We start from the raw sequence: 16,082 nt of genomic DNA, 5'->3' as shown, positions 1-16,082 counted from the left end.
GGCTCATCCAGTTGTAACTGAGAATCAAAACGATACGTTTTATGATGTTTATTTTTATTATCTACCATTCAGATTTGAAATGCAGAAATTATAAGGTACAATGTTGGTCCAACAGTCCCTCAGGTCATCCGAAGCTGCACAGAGTTCATCGAGAGGAATGGAGTAGTGGACGGAATTTACCGCTTATCTGGAATATCATCCAACATCCAGAGACTGCGGTAAGACACCAGTTACATAATATATTGTAATGAATATTTAATCAGTTGCTTAATAAATTGTGGAAAGACCGTGTATGTCCATTGTCTCTAGGCATGAGTTTGACTCAGAGCATGTTCCAGATCTCACTAAGGACATGTACGTCCAGGACATTCATTCAGTGGGATCATTGTGCAAGCTCTATTTTCGAGAGCTGCCCAACCCACTGCTGACCTATCAGCTCTATGAGAAATTCTCAGTAAGCATCAAATCACTGCAACATTGACATATTGTTGAACTACATAATATCAGTATTGGGACACAGAAGTGATATTTTGGCATATTTGCCACAGGATGCTGTATCAGCAGCCACTGATGAGGAGAGACTGGTCAAAGTCCATGACGTCATACAGCAGCTGCCTCCACCACACTACAGGTTAGTTTGATGCACAGCACCCTCTACTGATGAGAAAGAGAAGTGTACTTCTCTTTATGAAATGCATTGAAAAAGTGCCATTCAAGTCTACACATTAAAATGCTTCTATTTTGCTGCTTTTTTCTCCCATTAAAAATAATATTATCAGCATAACAATTTGAGTGAAGTTGAATTGAAGAATTTATATGAATTACAGAACCTGTCCTAAAAACTACTCGAGTAATAATAAAATTGGTGCTCATTTAAAAGTACTCATGAGTATTGAGTACTAAGTTGCGAAAGCTATGCCCCTTTATAATAAAAACTCTATTCTGCAATTTAAAAATGAGGCACACATGCCATAATTTACATTCCCTTCTATGGCTGTTTGCCAGAAAGAATACAAAAATATAGGTATTTTATTTGTGTTTGTGATTGACAACTTTTAAAATACATCACTTATCTATGATACTGTAAACACTACATGAATCTGATAAAAAAAAAAAAATTAAAGGGTGACAAGCTTACATAAAAGAAAAGATGAAAAAGTTATTTTCAAGATAATAATGTATGAAACAATTACTTTAAAATCCGTTTATGTATAGGGTCTAAATGTCCCTTAATGCCGAATGAGAGAGTCATTGTTGCACATAAAATATGTTCAAAACAATGCAAGGAATAAAAAAGAAAAAGAAAAACACTAAAAAAGCAGGGTCACTTGGCATGTTATGTCCCGCACAATAGAGGCGGTAGAGCAATTGTTTGGTACAGGGGCCACATCGGGCTTTAAAGGAATAATTTACACAAAAATGAAAATTCTCTCATCATTTAGTCACACTTATGGCATCCCGGATGTGTATGACTTTCTTTCTTCAGCAGAAAACAAATTAAGATTTTAGAAGAATATCTCAGCTCTTTTGGTCCATACAATGCAAGTGAATGGGTGCCAAAGTTTTGAAGCTCCAAAGATCACATAAATCAGCATAAAAGTAGCCTAATACATATAACTCCAGTGATTAAATCCATGTCTTCAGAAGAGATATGATAAGTTAGGTGAGAAACAGATCAATATTTAATTAATTGTTTTCTATAAATTCACCTCCCTGCTCAGTCAATCTCCACTTTGATTTTCACATTCTTCTTTTGTTTTTAGTGATTCACATTCTTCATGCATATCGCCATCTACTGGGCAGGGTGAAGAATTTTTTAGCAAAAATGGACTTAAATATTGATCTGTTTCTCACCCACACCTATCATATCACTTCTGAAGTCATGGATGTCATATTGATTACTTTTGAGCTGCCTTTATGTGCTTTTTGGAGCATTACAATTTTGGCATCCATTCACTTGTATTGTATGGACCTACAGAGCATAAATATTCTTCTAAAAACCTTAATTTGTGTTCTGTTGAAGAAAGAAAGTCATACACATCTGGGATGGCATGAGGGTGAATAAATGATAAGAGAATTTTCATTTTTGAGTGAACCTTCTATAAGTAGCAATTGGGGGCCCACATTGTCCTCCTTTTGAGATACAATGTTCCACATTGATTTAGTTCTTATATCTTTTAACCCAGCGATAGTTGTGTTCTCATTCTAATGCATGATGCACAATTTTCTGAAGTTTGTGACTGGTGGAATATTCTGCCTGAAGTATTGCTCTGCAAATGTTGATACTTCTCTATCAGGCATTAGAAAAAACACGATAAAGGCTAAGCATAATTCTAAATTATTTTATCATCTCTAATTTCCTGTTTATTTATTATAAAAATTAACACAAACTGTACATCAGGGTTGGTATTATTTAAAAAAAAAAAGAACAATATTATTAAAAAAAATTGTAATAATTTTATTATATTACATTAATACTTTTAAAGCTACTTAAGTTATTAAGCCGAATGTAGTGAGTGGTTTTCTCATTTCCTTGTTGTGTGATTAATAGCCTTTATATGACATAGCCTACTAGACAGTGCTCAATTTGGTTACATGTACACTTTGAGTCTGATATTTTGATAAATATTATTTTTGTCCTGACTAACCGAATTTTAACTGACTTCATTTACATTAATGCCTCAACAGCATGGGCATTGGAGGAATTATGAAGTGTATTTTTCCATTAAGGCACGTACCTGCCTTAGCGCACAAACATTAGCCATTTGTCAATCAAACTGCACGCAGCTACTGATTACCTCGATATGTCTTTTAAAATTAGAGGCAGTATTAATGCTGATATCTGGCTTGAGCAAGTTAAACTCACATGACACAGTCAAGCATTTGGCCTTTTTCACTGTGAAAAGCCCATTCAGGTGCGGCCATGATGTTCAGGTGTTGAAATGTGCTTGAGGCATCCTCCACATCCATAACAGTTGCCGCCTGATCTACAGCTCCCATTTAAGTTTTATATGTGTGATTTGATTTGTGTCACGAGACTCTCCCAAGCCAATCATGTTGATGGATAAAAATAAAATCAGGACAGGGAAGTAGTACTCAAGTAAAGTATTTTTTTTTAACTACTTAAAGTTACATTCCTGTGATAAAACTTGATTACTTCATTACAGTAATATGTGTATTTGTAATTTGTTACTTTACACCCCTGTGTATAACAAAAACAAACAAACATTTTGGTGCTAACCAAGAGTCAAGACTTTCTATGCAATGATATTAATGGACATATTTGTTCTTATTTTTTGTTTATAGAACTCTTGAGTTTCTCATGAGACATTTGTCACGTATGGGAACTTATAGTTCCATCACCAATATGCATTGCAAAAACCTTGCAATTGTCTGGGCTCCAAATCTCCTCAGGTGACTTAAACCATGCTTCTGGATAGATTTGTCTATAAATATATATTTTTTCCTTTAAAACAAGTTTTTATTTATTCATTGACTCTTGCTGTTACAGATCCAAACAGATAGAGTCAGCATGTTTCAGCGGAACCGCTGCATTCATGGAAGTGCGAGTGCAGTCAGTTTTTGTAGAGTTCATCCTTAATCATGCTGATGTTCTGTTCAGTCCCAAACTTTGCACTTTGATCCGTCACAGCACAGGTGAGAAATGAACCTCAGTAATTCTCCTCCTAGAACAATTGATTTTTAGATGAATCTCTACTAATGAGGGAGTACATCACTCTGATCTGAATTAACAGGTCACACTACTTTAGCTCGGCCCAAATCTCTGCTGGTGAGCTCTCCTTCTACCAAGCTGCTCTCACTGGAGGAAGCGCAGGCCCGGACTCAAGCCCACCTCGGCTCTCCTGTGTCCCCTGACAGCAAGTACATTGATGTGGGAGAGGGACCAACTGCCCTGCAGCGAAAGTTCCATGTGGTCATAGACTTTCCTTCTGAGAGGTTTATCTGTTTACATAGATTTTTAGGAAAGTAATTCCAACAAAATTAATTAACAGAGATGTGCTCTGCTTTAAAATACAGCTTAAACCAGCATAAGCTGGTTAGGCTTGTCTGTTGGTGACTTTTAGTGGGGTTTTGGGCACTTTTCATATGATCAGACTGGGAGATCAGCTTAAACCAATTTAGGCTGGTATAAGGTGCTTTTTTTCAGCAGGTGTTCTGTGTATAGTAAATGGATATTTTTGCGGGTATAGAAAGAAGGGCTCAACCAAGGCCAAGAAGTCGCCAGTGGGAAACTGGCTTTCATTCTTCAATATGGTAAAGTCTTCTGCAAAGCCCAAACTACACCGCCATCCTAGTGAGCCCACTGAGATGAAGACCACACCACTACCAGGTCCAGCTTTGACCCTCTTTAAAATCACCCAATATTCATTTATTAGTAGAAAATCATGCATATGTTGGCTCTGTTCCAAACACTTGTGAGGTTCCTACAGCAATTATAAGCATCATAGGTATTTATTCAGTTGTTTATGCTCTGTTTTATTTGAAATTATTAGAGTATCGAGCAGATAGCTTGGCAACATGCTAATATCAAACTCAGCTGTGGAATCAGCTGTGTTAGTCAAATGTTTGTGCAGTTCTTGTGAGCAGATTGGGTGTTGCATGTGTTCACAGAGTTGCTGTCCATGAAAAGCTTTTCAATTCAGTCAGTTACAAGTTTCCATTGTGGTAAGAATGCTGACTTGGAAGACAGCAGCAGAGCTATTTCAAGCAATAAGCAGGATAAGCAGCTGCTTAAGAGCCCCCGAGCCAGCAGTGGTCCCCACAAAGCAGAGTCTTATTTATTATTATTCTAAAAGCTGCTAGAATGACTCAAGCATCCATTATGGCTCAATTACACAGGTATAGGGGGCCCCCTTGTGGCCTGAGAAGGAAGGGAAAAAAGATAAAGATCCGAATGGGGGAGGATTGCGGGGGGGGGCATATGCTCAGAAACTTGGCAGCAGCCTATGAAAACAGTAAACAGAAAGGCACCTCACTAGGGTTTGGAAATACAGGCATTGTATAGTTTTCTTTTGGTCAGTAGGATGAACAATAAATACAATTCTTGAACTTTGACTCACTTTTACAGGTGGTAGAGGAGACACTGGAACACTACGATCTGCTAAAAGTGAAGAATCTCTGTCCTCTTCGCATAATTTTGAGAGTAAATTTAAATTGAATTTTTTAATTTCCAAATTTAAAGCTTAATATTTTATGTAATATTTTATGTAATATTTTTGCATGCACTTTTTTAACCAATCAGAAAACTAGCCAGAAATGCTCTCTGCCTGTCAATGATTTTGCATGTTTGGGTTTGCTGATATGTCTTTGGAGGGTGGGGTTTCAGAGATGGTGTGTGTGGTTGGTTACAAAATGTTGAAAGTTAGCAAAATGTATGAGATATTTTAAAATTATTGCAGTTTATTCATCCATGGGCTGAACTGTCATTCTGTCTCAGGTGGATCCAATATCTATCGTCCACATAGACCTCTCTGTACCAGTGATGCTTTATCAGTCTCATTCAATGAGGAACTGCTGGACAGCAGAGCTACTGGAGACTCATGGTCCAGTCTGAAGGACCACAAGAAGGACCCTTTTGCTTCCTCCTCTTGTGTGCCAGCTCTTATATCTCCACCCCACCCAACAGCGGACACTGAGTTTATAGCCATGGCCTCCTTAGACATAAATCCACTTGCTTTTAAGTGCAGCATGCAGCCAATCGATCCCACGGTATCTGATGTTAAGAAAAAAGGCAGTCACAAGAAGGCAGGAGGCAGTCTTGCCAAGTCAGAACTTTCAGACAAAGTCACTAGCCCCTCCCTACCACTTGATCTTATTCCAGTGTGCTTGGAAGATGCCAAACACAAGCCCTCCGAAGCACACGCTGCCCCTGGTAAACTGGACATGGAGACGTCTAAGACAGGCCCAGAGGGCACCAAGAGGAGCTCAGTGGCAAAGAGTGTGACTCTCATTACCTCTCTCATGAAAAAGTCCAGTGTGTCTACAAAAAGTGGTGAAGGCCATCAGAGATCCGCTAGCTTTTGCAAAGCAGAAAGTAAACCTGCAGATGTCAAAGGGGATAGAAGAGCGGAGTCAGGTCATTTTCACATTGTTATTAAAATTATTAAATTATTGATGTACTAGACTTTTTAATACCATTTCCTTGCTGAAAAAAAATAACTGCTTAAACCAGAAAAGGTTGTTTGCTGGTTTAAGCTGGTCTCCCAGCATGGCCAAACTGATGTTTAGCTTGCCTGGCCAGCTGAAAAGTGCCCAAAATCCATCTTAAACCATCAAAAGGTGTTTTAAGATGGTAAGGTGTTTTTTATTTATTTTAGCAATGTTGATATATCATTGAACACATTTACATGCACAGCAATACACAGAACTACCAAAAAAAGTTTCAAAAATCAAACAACACAAGAAATCTGTGTTTATATGAGACTTGAAATAATTGGATTGTTCTCAGATTTTGACAGCAAAACGTAAACAAGCATGCACTACACACGTGCGGACATTGGATAAGCTTATACCAAAACCGGTTAAGGGGTTTACATGTATAGCGAAATCGGCATAAAAATCGGCAAAAATCCACCTTTGTTGATCAGTTTATACTTAAAATTTAAATTTTGCCACGATAAAGGAAATGCTTTTACATGACCACACACGTTTTCGGCTTATGAAGCATAATCGCTGTAACTCGCTAATTGCACTCATTACAAGAGATATGTGACATAGAGAAAGCTAACACTGTTTCCAAAGTTAGCATTAAACTTATTCTCAAACAGTTTTTAAGCTCTGTGTTCCACTATTTAATATCACATTGGTTTGTTTTTCTCCATCTAGGTGCTGTGACATTTGAATGCACACCTGGTTTGGTGAGGTCTGTTTCTCTTATAACTCCTCAGCCTGCGGTGAAGAGCACTGCACGTATGCTAGCTCTAGCACTAGCTGAGACGGCCCAGCAGGCCACTCGACTTAGCAAGCGTGGAAGTTCAGAACCCCCCACACCAATTTCTCCAGTGCACCATCAGAACCCACTCTTCACACTTCAGTTTCCTCCTCTACAGATGTCCCCTGATCGAGAGGAACGGTATGCCTCGAACAGGACTTTTCCAGATCCGTCCAGCACCATGTCTACCGATGCAAGCAGCCTTCAGAGCATCTGTGCCTGCCACGGCAGTGAAAGTGGACTCAGCTTCTCTGATGGTTGCGAGGCACCAGCTGGTATCCACTGCACTTATGTGTCCTCTCAGGGTTTCTCACCTTGCAGAGATCCAGAGGTACAGCTGTCTCAAGAGAGCCACAAAACAATGAGAGACAACATACGCCATGTTGGAGTTGGCACAGATGGAGATGGTCATGGTCCAAGCCAAGATCCTAAGATCGAAGTATATGGAACTTTACAGTCGTCACTTTCAGAGAGATTCTCAATACAAGCTTCCTCAGGCTCTGATCAGTCAGCTATCGCTGCCCTACACAAAAAACAGTCTGCTAATGCCGCAAACATCAGAGCCATTTTGGTGGAGACAGCCATGCCTGCTTTAGTGCATGAAGTTCTTCCACCAAGTTCTCCACCAAGTGTAGTTTATCAGTACAAATCCAAATACCAAAGGTCTGCTTACTCCCAACTCTGGTCAAGCCCGATTGGGCAAAGCACCCCTTATTATCAACCTGAAGAAAGGCAACCCCAACCTAGAGTTCTCTCCAGAAACTTCTGCAATACCCTTGCTCCACGATCCCTGCATGAGTCTATTAAAAATAAAGGTCAAAGCGAAGAGTACTCCTCAGTTAGTCTCTATAGAAAAGGAGGACAAAGATATCCACCATTGGATGGAGTCTCAGTGTACCCTACTATCCGCAGGGTACGTTTCATGCACGCTCCACCCGAGGACAAATTTTTCTTCCTTCAAGGGAACAAGGTTAACCACAAACCACCTCCATCAGACATCCAGCAAGTACGACCTTACTTTGAAGATGGCAAGGTACGGTATATGTACAGCCCCTACTCCGAAGCTCCATATAATAAAGCGGATCAACACAGAGATGGATATACTCTCTCCTACACTTTTAGCACACTGTCTTCTCATCCATCAAAAGTGATGTATGGCTCTGAGAACTACCACAAGCCTCTACACAACCTGTCGCTAAAAAAACAGTCTGATTTTATGACCCCAGATGTTGGTCACCATCCAAGAACCCTGAAGAACTCTTCTCTCTATGAGGCTTTTAATTCTGGTTTATCTGATCGACTTTTCAGCCAGTCCATTAGACGAGAAAATGCAGCCAATGAGAGGCAGTTGCATCCAGTTGCTCACCAGTCCCTTCCTGCGAGAGACGATCGTCAGTGCCAAGAGAAAATTCCCACTAGGAGCAGGTCAAACTCTGGAAAGGAGATGTTGAGTTTCGACTGAAGGGGCTGATGGAAAATACAGGGTTACCATGGTGGAACACCCACTCTCTGAGCCCGATATCCCTGTGCCCTCTCGGTCAGACAGGCATGGTAGTGGGCAGCAAGCCAAATCGGCTTTTATAATGAAGCAGAGTCGATCCATGCACAACTATCCTCAAGCACTGCCACGTGACTTGACAATACATAAGGAATACAGCTGCCCTGACTTTAAAAACACTGCATCCAGTGATGGATTTGGTGTGGTACACCCCAGCCAGGACAGGCTGATGTATAAGACTCTCAGCAACTCCTTTAAAGAGGACTACCAGTACATTCGGCCAGTGAGCAGGGACTTGCAGGGGTCTATGAGATCGCAGAGTGTTAAAACACACCATCCACCTGCTCAAGCCAAAATAACTCAAGATCGGGACCACAGACTATCATTCTCTTCCCAAAGTAGAACCAGAACTTGTAACACTCGTAACAATTATTTGGACGGCTATGTTTCTGTACAGCCGAAAGTCCGTAAGACCAGTCGAGCAAGATCTGGCATTTTACCAAACTATGGCTCCATGGCTCCTCAGAGTTACAGATTGCATTCCACCGCTGTGGGCCATGCAGGTTTTCACCAGACAGATCTCAGGGCGGAAATGTAGATATAGGCTGAATGACAGCTTTGTAATAAAATAAATAAATACAATAAAATGAGAAGACCTCTGATTTTCTGTTGTTAATGAGATAAAATAATAATATTTATATACGTTTAAAAAGGCTTGAATTGCTCACTGAGGGGGTTTCCATCACTGTGTATGCATCACTGTTCAAATGGTTTAAGGAAACACAAGATTATGATAATGGGTAATTATGGCATTATTGCTACTTCGATTTGTTTAAGTGTGTCGTGTTTTGTCATTTTGTTACAAAAGTCAAGGGTTGTAAAAACAATCAAAATATGATCTTAAATTTAAGTAGATGAGAAAAATTAACAATGGCTTTCAAAATGTCCAATGTATAGGAGCCACTGCCTTGTGTTTTTTGGGTGAAGATTGTGGTTATGTATTACCATTAATGTGGAATCCAAAACATTTTTATGAATATGACATTATCATATATGAGCTGACTGTGATTCTAAAGAGAAGGCATATGAAAGGGTGTTATATTGCTATTTCCCCTATTGTTTGCTCTCTGCAATTTATTATCATGCACTTTATAGTTGGTCTGTGTTTTTATGTAAGAACAGGCACGTTAGATGTTATAATTTTGATGCTTAATTTTCCATTATGTTCAAAATAATGTTAAAGGAAAAGTTCACTCAAAAATGAAAACGTTCCACACCCTTATGACTTTCTGTCTTATTTGTAACACAAAAGGAACATTTTAATGAATTTTCAGGTCCAACATTTCAATTCAATGACAGTTGACAGGTACTCATGTTAAAGCTTAAAAGCACCAAAAGTATCCTAAATAAAAAGTCTACGTGACACAAGGGTGAGTAAATTATGAATTTCCATTTTTGGGTGAACTATTCCTTTAAAGACAACATATTATTAAACCAGTAGGTTTATATAGAGCTGCAGAAACCATTACATGGTTGCATTTGGAGGAAAAAAAATGTGCTTCTCTGATAAACTGCTGTTATGCTAGTGTGATTTTTAACAAGTGCATTGTTCTCCATATTAGTTGATTTTATTTGTTTTTATGGGTTCACTTTGCTTTGTCTGTTATTAAAGTTGTTTAATCAAACTCGCAACATGTACCCTTGTTGTACCTAATGTAATAAGCGATAAGACCATTGTGTTTTGTTTCTTTTGACAGAAGGCTGGCAAGTAATTGTTAAATTATATCCTTAAAGACAGTGTGATTTTTTTTTTTATTATTATTATTATTATTAGTATTATTTAAATGAGGTAGCCTATTGTTCTAAGGTTTATTGTATGATGTGTTTTTGTATTACCAAGCTGATGAGTAGTACCCTAAAGCATTTTAGTCAGGAAGCATTATCACTGGCATATAATCCTGTTATTGTTCCGTGTCAATGCATTTTTCATTAATCGTTAATATTAATGACTCCCACACTGGTTGCTTTTATTATCCCCTGCAGGTGTTGAGAAGTGAACAGCAGAGGGCACTGCAGCACTGAAAACATCTAAGGCCTCTGTTTCCTCCAGATGGACTAACGTGAGAATCAAAGGTTCAAAAGAACTTTGTTTCTGATGCAATACAATTATTATATCTGCAAGACATTTTTGGTATGTGGTCCCAAGCATTTTGGTTTTATGGATATGAATTGCCATGCTTTGCTTGTATAAATAATACTGAGGCCATTTATGTGCTAAAAACTGTAGCACGCCAGTCACCCGAACATACTATAATATTAGCCACTAATAATTTTCTCACACGTTTTTGTGTCAAACAGACTTGGATTGATCACAAATAGAGTTATCTTGCCTTTGCCATATAAATTAGATTACAATTTTTTTTTTTTTTTTTTAAAAAATCAGTGCTTTTAAACAACTTAAATGTAGTGTTTTTTTTTTTTTTACTTGTGTTTCTAAAGTATAATGCAAATCAAACTAATGTAATGGTCTCCTTGACTCAAATATTAAATTCAGAGAGTATGTCTTGTGCAAGAGCAGCAATGTAGGCTACTCTTTACATTCAGTGGGTGCTTCCAACTAGCTGCTGCAGTTTTGATGCTTCTGATGGCTTAAGCCAAATAATTCATGGGAGTCTGAAATTGAAGATAGCAGATCACCAGCAGCATGGTGAGGAACACATAATGCACCATGTTGAGTTAAATAATAATTTCTCAAGTGAAATTGCCATCAATTCATTTGATATCAAATAATACAGAGTTGCTGCCATTTTCACTTAGATTTGGCTAAATGTTTGTTTGTGAAAATGTCATATGCAAGTGTGAATAGAACCTGTGTAAACCACACAAGCACACACATACACCCGTTTGTTTTTCTATTATGATGGGGACTTTCTATCAACTTCTGTTGCTTTTAATGAGAGCTAATTATATATTTCTATCCTGAATCACTAAGCTAAACCCTCAGAGGGATAGTTCACCCAAAACCAAAAATGATCTCATCATTTACTCACTGACATTCTTTCTTCTGCAGAACACAAAGAACAATTTTTAGAAGAATATCTCAGCCCTGTAGGTCCACACAATGCAATGATGACCAGAACTCAGAAGGTCCAAAAAACACGTAAATGTTGCATAACAGTAATCCATATGACTCCAGTGGTTAAATCCATGTTTTCTGAAGTGATAGATGTGGGTGAGAAACAAATCAATATTTAAGGCCTTTTTTACTATCAATCTCCACATTTGACCAGCCCCAAAAAGTAGGTGTCTGAACGTAAACGTGAAAGTCATTTACACACCCTTACAAAACAGTAAAAATTGTCTAAAATATTTATCTGTTTCTCAACCACACCATCATATCACTTCAGAAGATATGGATTTAACCATAGAAGTCTCATGGTTTACTTTTATCCTGCCTTTATATCCTTTTTGGACCTTTAAAGTTCTGGTCACCATTCACTTGCATTGTATGCCTACAGAGCTAAAATATTCTTCTAAAATGTTGTTTGTGTTCTGTTGACAAAATGCATACATCTGGGATGGAATGAGTGTGAGTAAATAATGAGAGAATTTACATTTTTGGGTGAACTATCCTTTTTAAGATATGTATGTATATTAAGCCATCCCATTATGTGGACCATTGGCTGCTCCCCACAATGTAAATGATTTCCGGTTTAACTATCCTTGTGGGGACATCTGATCTGACAATGATACAGTGAGTGTTTTTCAGATCATAGAAGGTTTCTCCTCTATCATTTTCAGCCTAAACTAATTGTATAGAATGGGCAAAAATACCATCAAAATACTCTTTAAAATATCAAGTTACGTTGTTTGTGCGTCAAAGTGGCTAAACGGCTATGAAAAGTACAAGTTTTACGGTAAAAGCAGGAATGCACAGTATCAAACTGAAGCATCTCATACCCTGTACGCATACCACTAACAGCTGCGGAAATCTGCTATGTGAGTAAAACAGCAGATGACTAGAGAACCCAGTGGCATACTCTCATACTCGATGTGCAAGAGCTCTGTGTGCACGTACAACTAGTGTGGACAGACAGTAGCCACAACCAACACACACAAACACTCTGAGAAGAACATTATTTTCAGTAACAATAACATAAAGGAAGTGCTTTGTTCAAATAAGAGCTGGGTGACAATGTGTTATGCTTAAGTTAGCTCATTTTATACAGTAAATCACTAGAAGTTTGTGCATCTCGTGTCAGTATGAGCCCAGCTTGTAATAACCTGGCACCTTGAAACACTTGTGCTGCAGTTTCGCCACATAAATGAAAGCAGCACAGTTTTCATTTCAGTGTCCGTTGGAGCTGTCTTGTGTTATGAAGATCAGTAAACAAATTGGTGCCCTTCATTCCTCTCCTTCCATTTCATTGTGCTTTTTGGATGGTTTCAACAGCCACATGGTCCTCTGTCCATTACCATTGATTAATTCTTTACAGGAAGTGCAGCTGTGTGCAACACATATCCCCTACCTCATGTCATTGTGGTTTCCCCTTCTAAACTGGCTGGTATCACCAGGGACTTCTGTCACACTCAGATTAAAAGTATACAAAATGAATAACCTCTCTGGGCTTTGTGGATAGCTCTAAATTTTTTTGTTTACGTAATGATGTAAACTGTGTCAGGCATCATCAGCTGTATTTTTTGGGTAACGTGATTGTGTAGACTATAAAGGAAAATGTTAAATGACTGTTTATGACTTGTTTCCTAAAGACTGCGTCATTAGATCAGTTTCACAATCTTTCCTTGGTCCTTCTAAGTAGCATCAGTGATTTAAAATTAAGTAGTAAACAGTATCAGAGAAAGTACATTTGAGGCATCTCATTAAATCAATGCAAACAGCCTGAGCCCAAAATATCAATGAATCAATTAATAAAGCTGAAAAAGGTCTGTGTATGTACTGTATATTGTTTAGGGCTGTCAATCAATTACACATTTTATTAGAATGACAATAACATAATTTGCCAATTAATTAATACAATTAACCACATCCATAAATATTTGCTGAGAAAAGCCCTCAAATAACAATAGTTCAATACATACTGATTAAATTAATAGAAACATAATAAATAAGATAGTTAAAATGCATTACATTTTTGTGGCAGACAAGTAAAGCATTAATGAGACCATACAATAAGTGACTAAAGAAATCAATTTATTGTTTATTTCCATATTAATGAGCATAATACCATTAGCCTACAGTCCACAGAAATCCATTTTGTAACTGAATTTGTCAATCTGTCTGAAATATATTTAATTTAATGCATCATTTTTGTATATAATTAATCAATTTGAATTAAAATGTAAAAAATAATTAAATCAATTTTTATTTGTTTTAATCTATATCAGCCTTTCTGTTGCTCAGCATAGACTGTGGATACATGATTACTTTTCTAATTTTCAGTTATCATTAATCCCCTTCATTCTCACACCCCACAATTCCTTCCAACAGTTCTTTGAATCATAATGATGATTGGATGCAAATTGGTCTCAAAAGAGATGACAGCACTTTAACAGTTCAAGGAAGGGAAAGGAGGAGGCGGGAACCGGCTGAACAGTCAACATAAATATTTAATGACATAAATGAACAAAAACAACATAAAACATATGACGAACACAGACACACATGCAGCGCGGCCTCGTGCATCTCTCTGTCTCAAACTGGCATCTCCGGCTCCCCATTATCTCGCTCTCCTGCTGATCAGCTGATTCAGTGTACCCTCACAGCCCGGCCACGCCCTCCTCCTCATCACAAGCACCGTTGTCCTCTGCTGAGCTGGGTGAAAAGTGTTCTGGCTTTGTTTGTGTTGTAAGATGACAGCTGATAACTTTAGCTATAGGCTTAATTTAGTCTTCAGAATATGTCCAATATGTTTTTATATGAACACAATCTAATGAAGCTAATAAAGCACTAAAACAGTACATCAGTATTTTTTGTAGATACATTTTATTGAATTGAAATGTTTTTTTTTTTTCTTAAATTACAATCTAAATATTGAATAAATCCCATTTGATGCATTAACACATTAAATGCATTTAATTGCGCTGCTTTCATGGACCTTTGCCACATTTAAAATCTAACAGAAGTCAATGTTACAATGTTATATATTAAAGGGATAGTTCACCCCAAAATTATAACGTTCTAATTACTTACTCACCCTTATGCCATCTCAGATGTGTATGACTTTCTTTCTTCTGCTGAACTCAAATGAAGAGTTTTAGAATATTTCAGCTCTGTAGGTCCATACAATGCAAGTGAATGGTGACCAGACTTTGTAGCTCCAAAAATTAAGTAATCCATATGACTCCATTTCTTAAATCCATATCTTCAGAAGCAATATAAAAGGTGTAGCTGAGAAACAGATAAAAATGAAGTCCTTTTTACTCTCAATCTCCATTTTCACTTTTTCATCTGAAAGTCACATGTGGTGCCTGTTTAGGTTCACTTTCACATCTGAAAGTGAAAGTGGAGATGTAGAGTAAAAAAAGGACTTAAATATTGTTCTTTTTTTCTCACTCACAAGTATTATATAGCTTCTGAAGACATCATATGGATTACTTTTATGTTTCCTTTATTTTTTTACTTGTTAACTTAATTTCTTAATTTGCTCAATAATTCAGACAGTGGTCAAATTGATTAAATTTCATTACTTGGAAAAAATCTGCATAGATACCAGAAATGGGATTTTAATTGTCCTTATCCACGATGAAAGTCTTGCCTTACTGAATTTACATGCTACTTGCCTGAACCTTGTTTACTTCATATCAACTCGCCCTTCACTTTATATAATAAACAGAGGTGGGTTGAGTAGCTAAAACTGTACTCGAGTAAAAGTGCAAACACAAATAATTACTTGATTAAGTGTAAGAAATTATCAAATTAAAAGTGTACTCAAGTAGTGAGTAACTTGTTACTTTCAAAAATGACATAATGGACTTAACTCCCCTATATTCCATTAAATAATATACACATTTAACATGTACTGTTTTAAAGAATTATTATTTTTATTATTAAAGGAAATTCTGTCATCATTCATCATTATGTTGTTCCAAACCTGTATGACATTATTTCTTCCATGCAACACAAGAAGGAGACTTTAGACAGAATGTTAGCCTGTCACCGTTTACTTTCAATGAATGTGTTATTTTCTCTATATTTTGAAAGTGAATAGTGACCGAGATTGTCAGTTCCTAACATTCTGTCTAACATATTTTGTGTTTCACAGAATACAAAGGGTCACATGGGTTTAGAACAACACGATGGCAGTGAAATGATGATGGAATATTAAATAATGGCTGAGCTATCACTTTAAAGGGGTAGTGCACCCACAAATGAAAATTCTCTCATCATTTACTCACAATGCCATCCATCCATCCCAGATATGCATGACTTCCTTTCTTCTGATTTTTAGAAGAATATTTCAGCTCTGTAGGTCAATACAATGCAAGTGTAAGGTGTAAGGTGCCAAAAATGTTATGCTCCAAAGAGCACATAAAGGAATCAAAAAAGTTATCCATCCGACTTTAGTAGTTAAATCCATATCTTCAGAAGTGATATGATAGTTGTGGGTGAGA

The 16,082-nt window shown here is 37.4% G+C and overlaps 2 protein-coding genes across 3 annotated transcripts in view; both read left to right on the top strand.

Annotated features, from left to right (window-relative positions):
* Window positions 1-10,142, top strand: part of LOC127631827 (rho GTPase-activating protein 32-like) — a 51,545-nt gene extending 41,403 nt beyond the window's left edge. For both annotated transcript variants that reach the window (XM_052110191.1, XM_052110192.1), the window contains 10 exons: window positions 116-218; window positions 310-454; window positions 549-631; window positions 3,307-3,414; window positions 3,512-3,657; window positions 3,756-3,957; window positions 4,212-4,351; window positions 5,090-5,164; window positions 5,459-6,097; window positions 6,847-10,142. In XM_052110191.1, the coding sequence (XP_051966151.1) occupies window positions 116-218; window positions 310-454; window positions 549-631; window positions 3,307-3,414; window positions 3,512-3,657; window positions 3,756-3,957; window positions 4,212-4,351; window positions 5,090-5,164; window positions 5,459-6,097; window positions 6,847-8,414 (3,209 nt within the window). In that variant the 3' untranslated portion in view covers window positions 8,415-10,142. The remainder of the gene's footprint in view (window positions 1-115; window positions 219-309; window positions 455-548; window positions 632-3,306; window positions 3,415-3,511; window positions 3,658-3,755; window positions 3,958-4,211; window positions 4,352-5,089; window positions 5,165-5,458; window positions 6,098-6,846) is intronic.
* Window positions 8,443-10,142, top strand: LOC127631828 (uncharacterized). The gene has a single exon (XM_052110194.1). The coding sequence runs from the start codon at window positions 8,443-8,445 to the stop codon at window positions 9,046-9,048; it is 606 nt and encodes a 201-aa protein (XP_051966154.1). The 3' UTR covers window positions 9,049-10,142.
* Window positions 10,143-16,082: the final 5,940 nt, after the last annotated feature.

Source organism: Xyrauchen texanus, chromosome 38, assembly GCF_025860055.1.
Source record: "Xyrauchen texanus isolate HMW12.3.18 chromosome 38, RBS_HiC_50CHRs, whole genome shotgun sequence".
NCBI classification, from domain to species: Eukaryota; Metazoa; Chordata; class Actinopteri; order Cypriniformes; family Catostomidae; genus Xyrauchen; species Xyrauchen texanus.
This window is presented reverse-complemented; position numbering and strand designations above follow the sequence as displayed.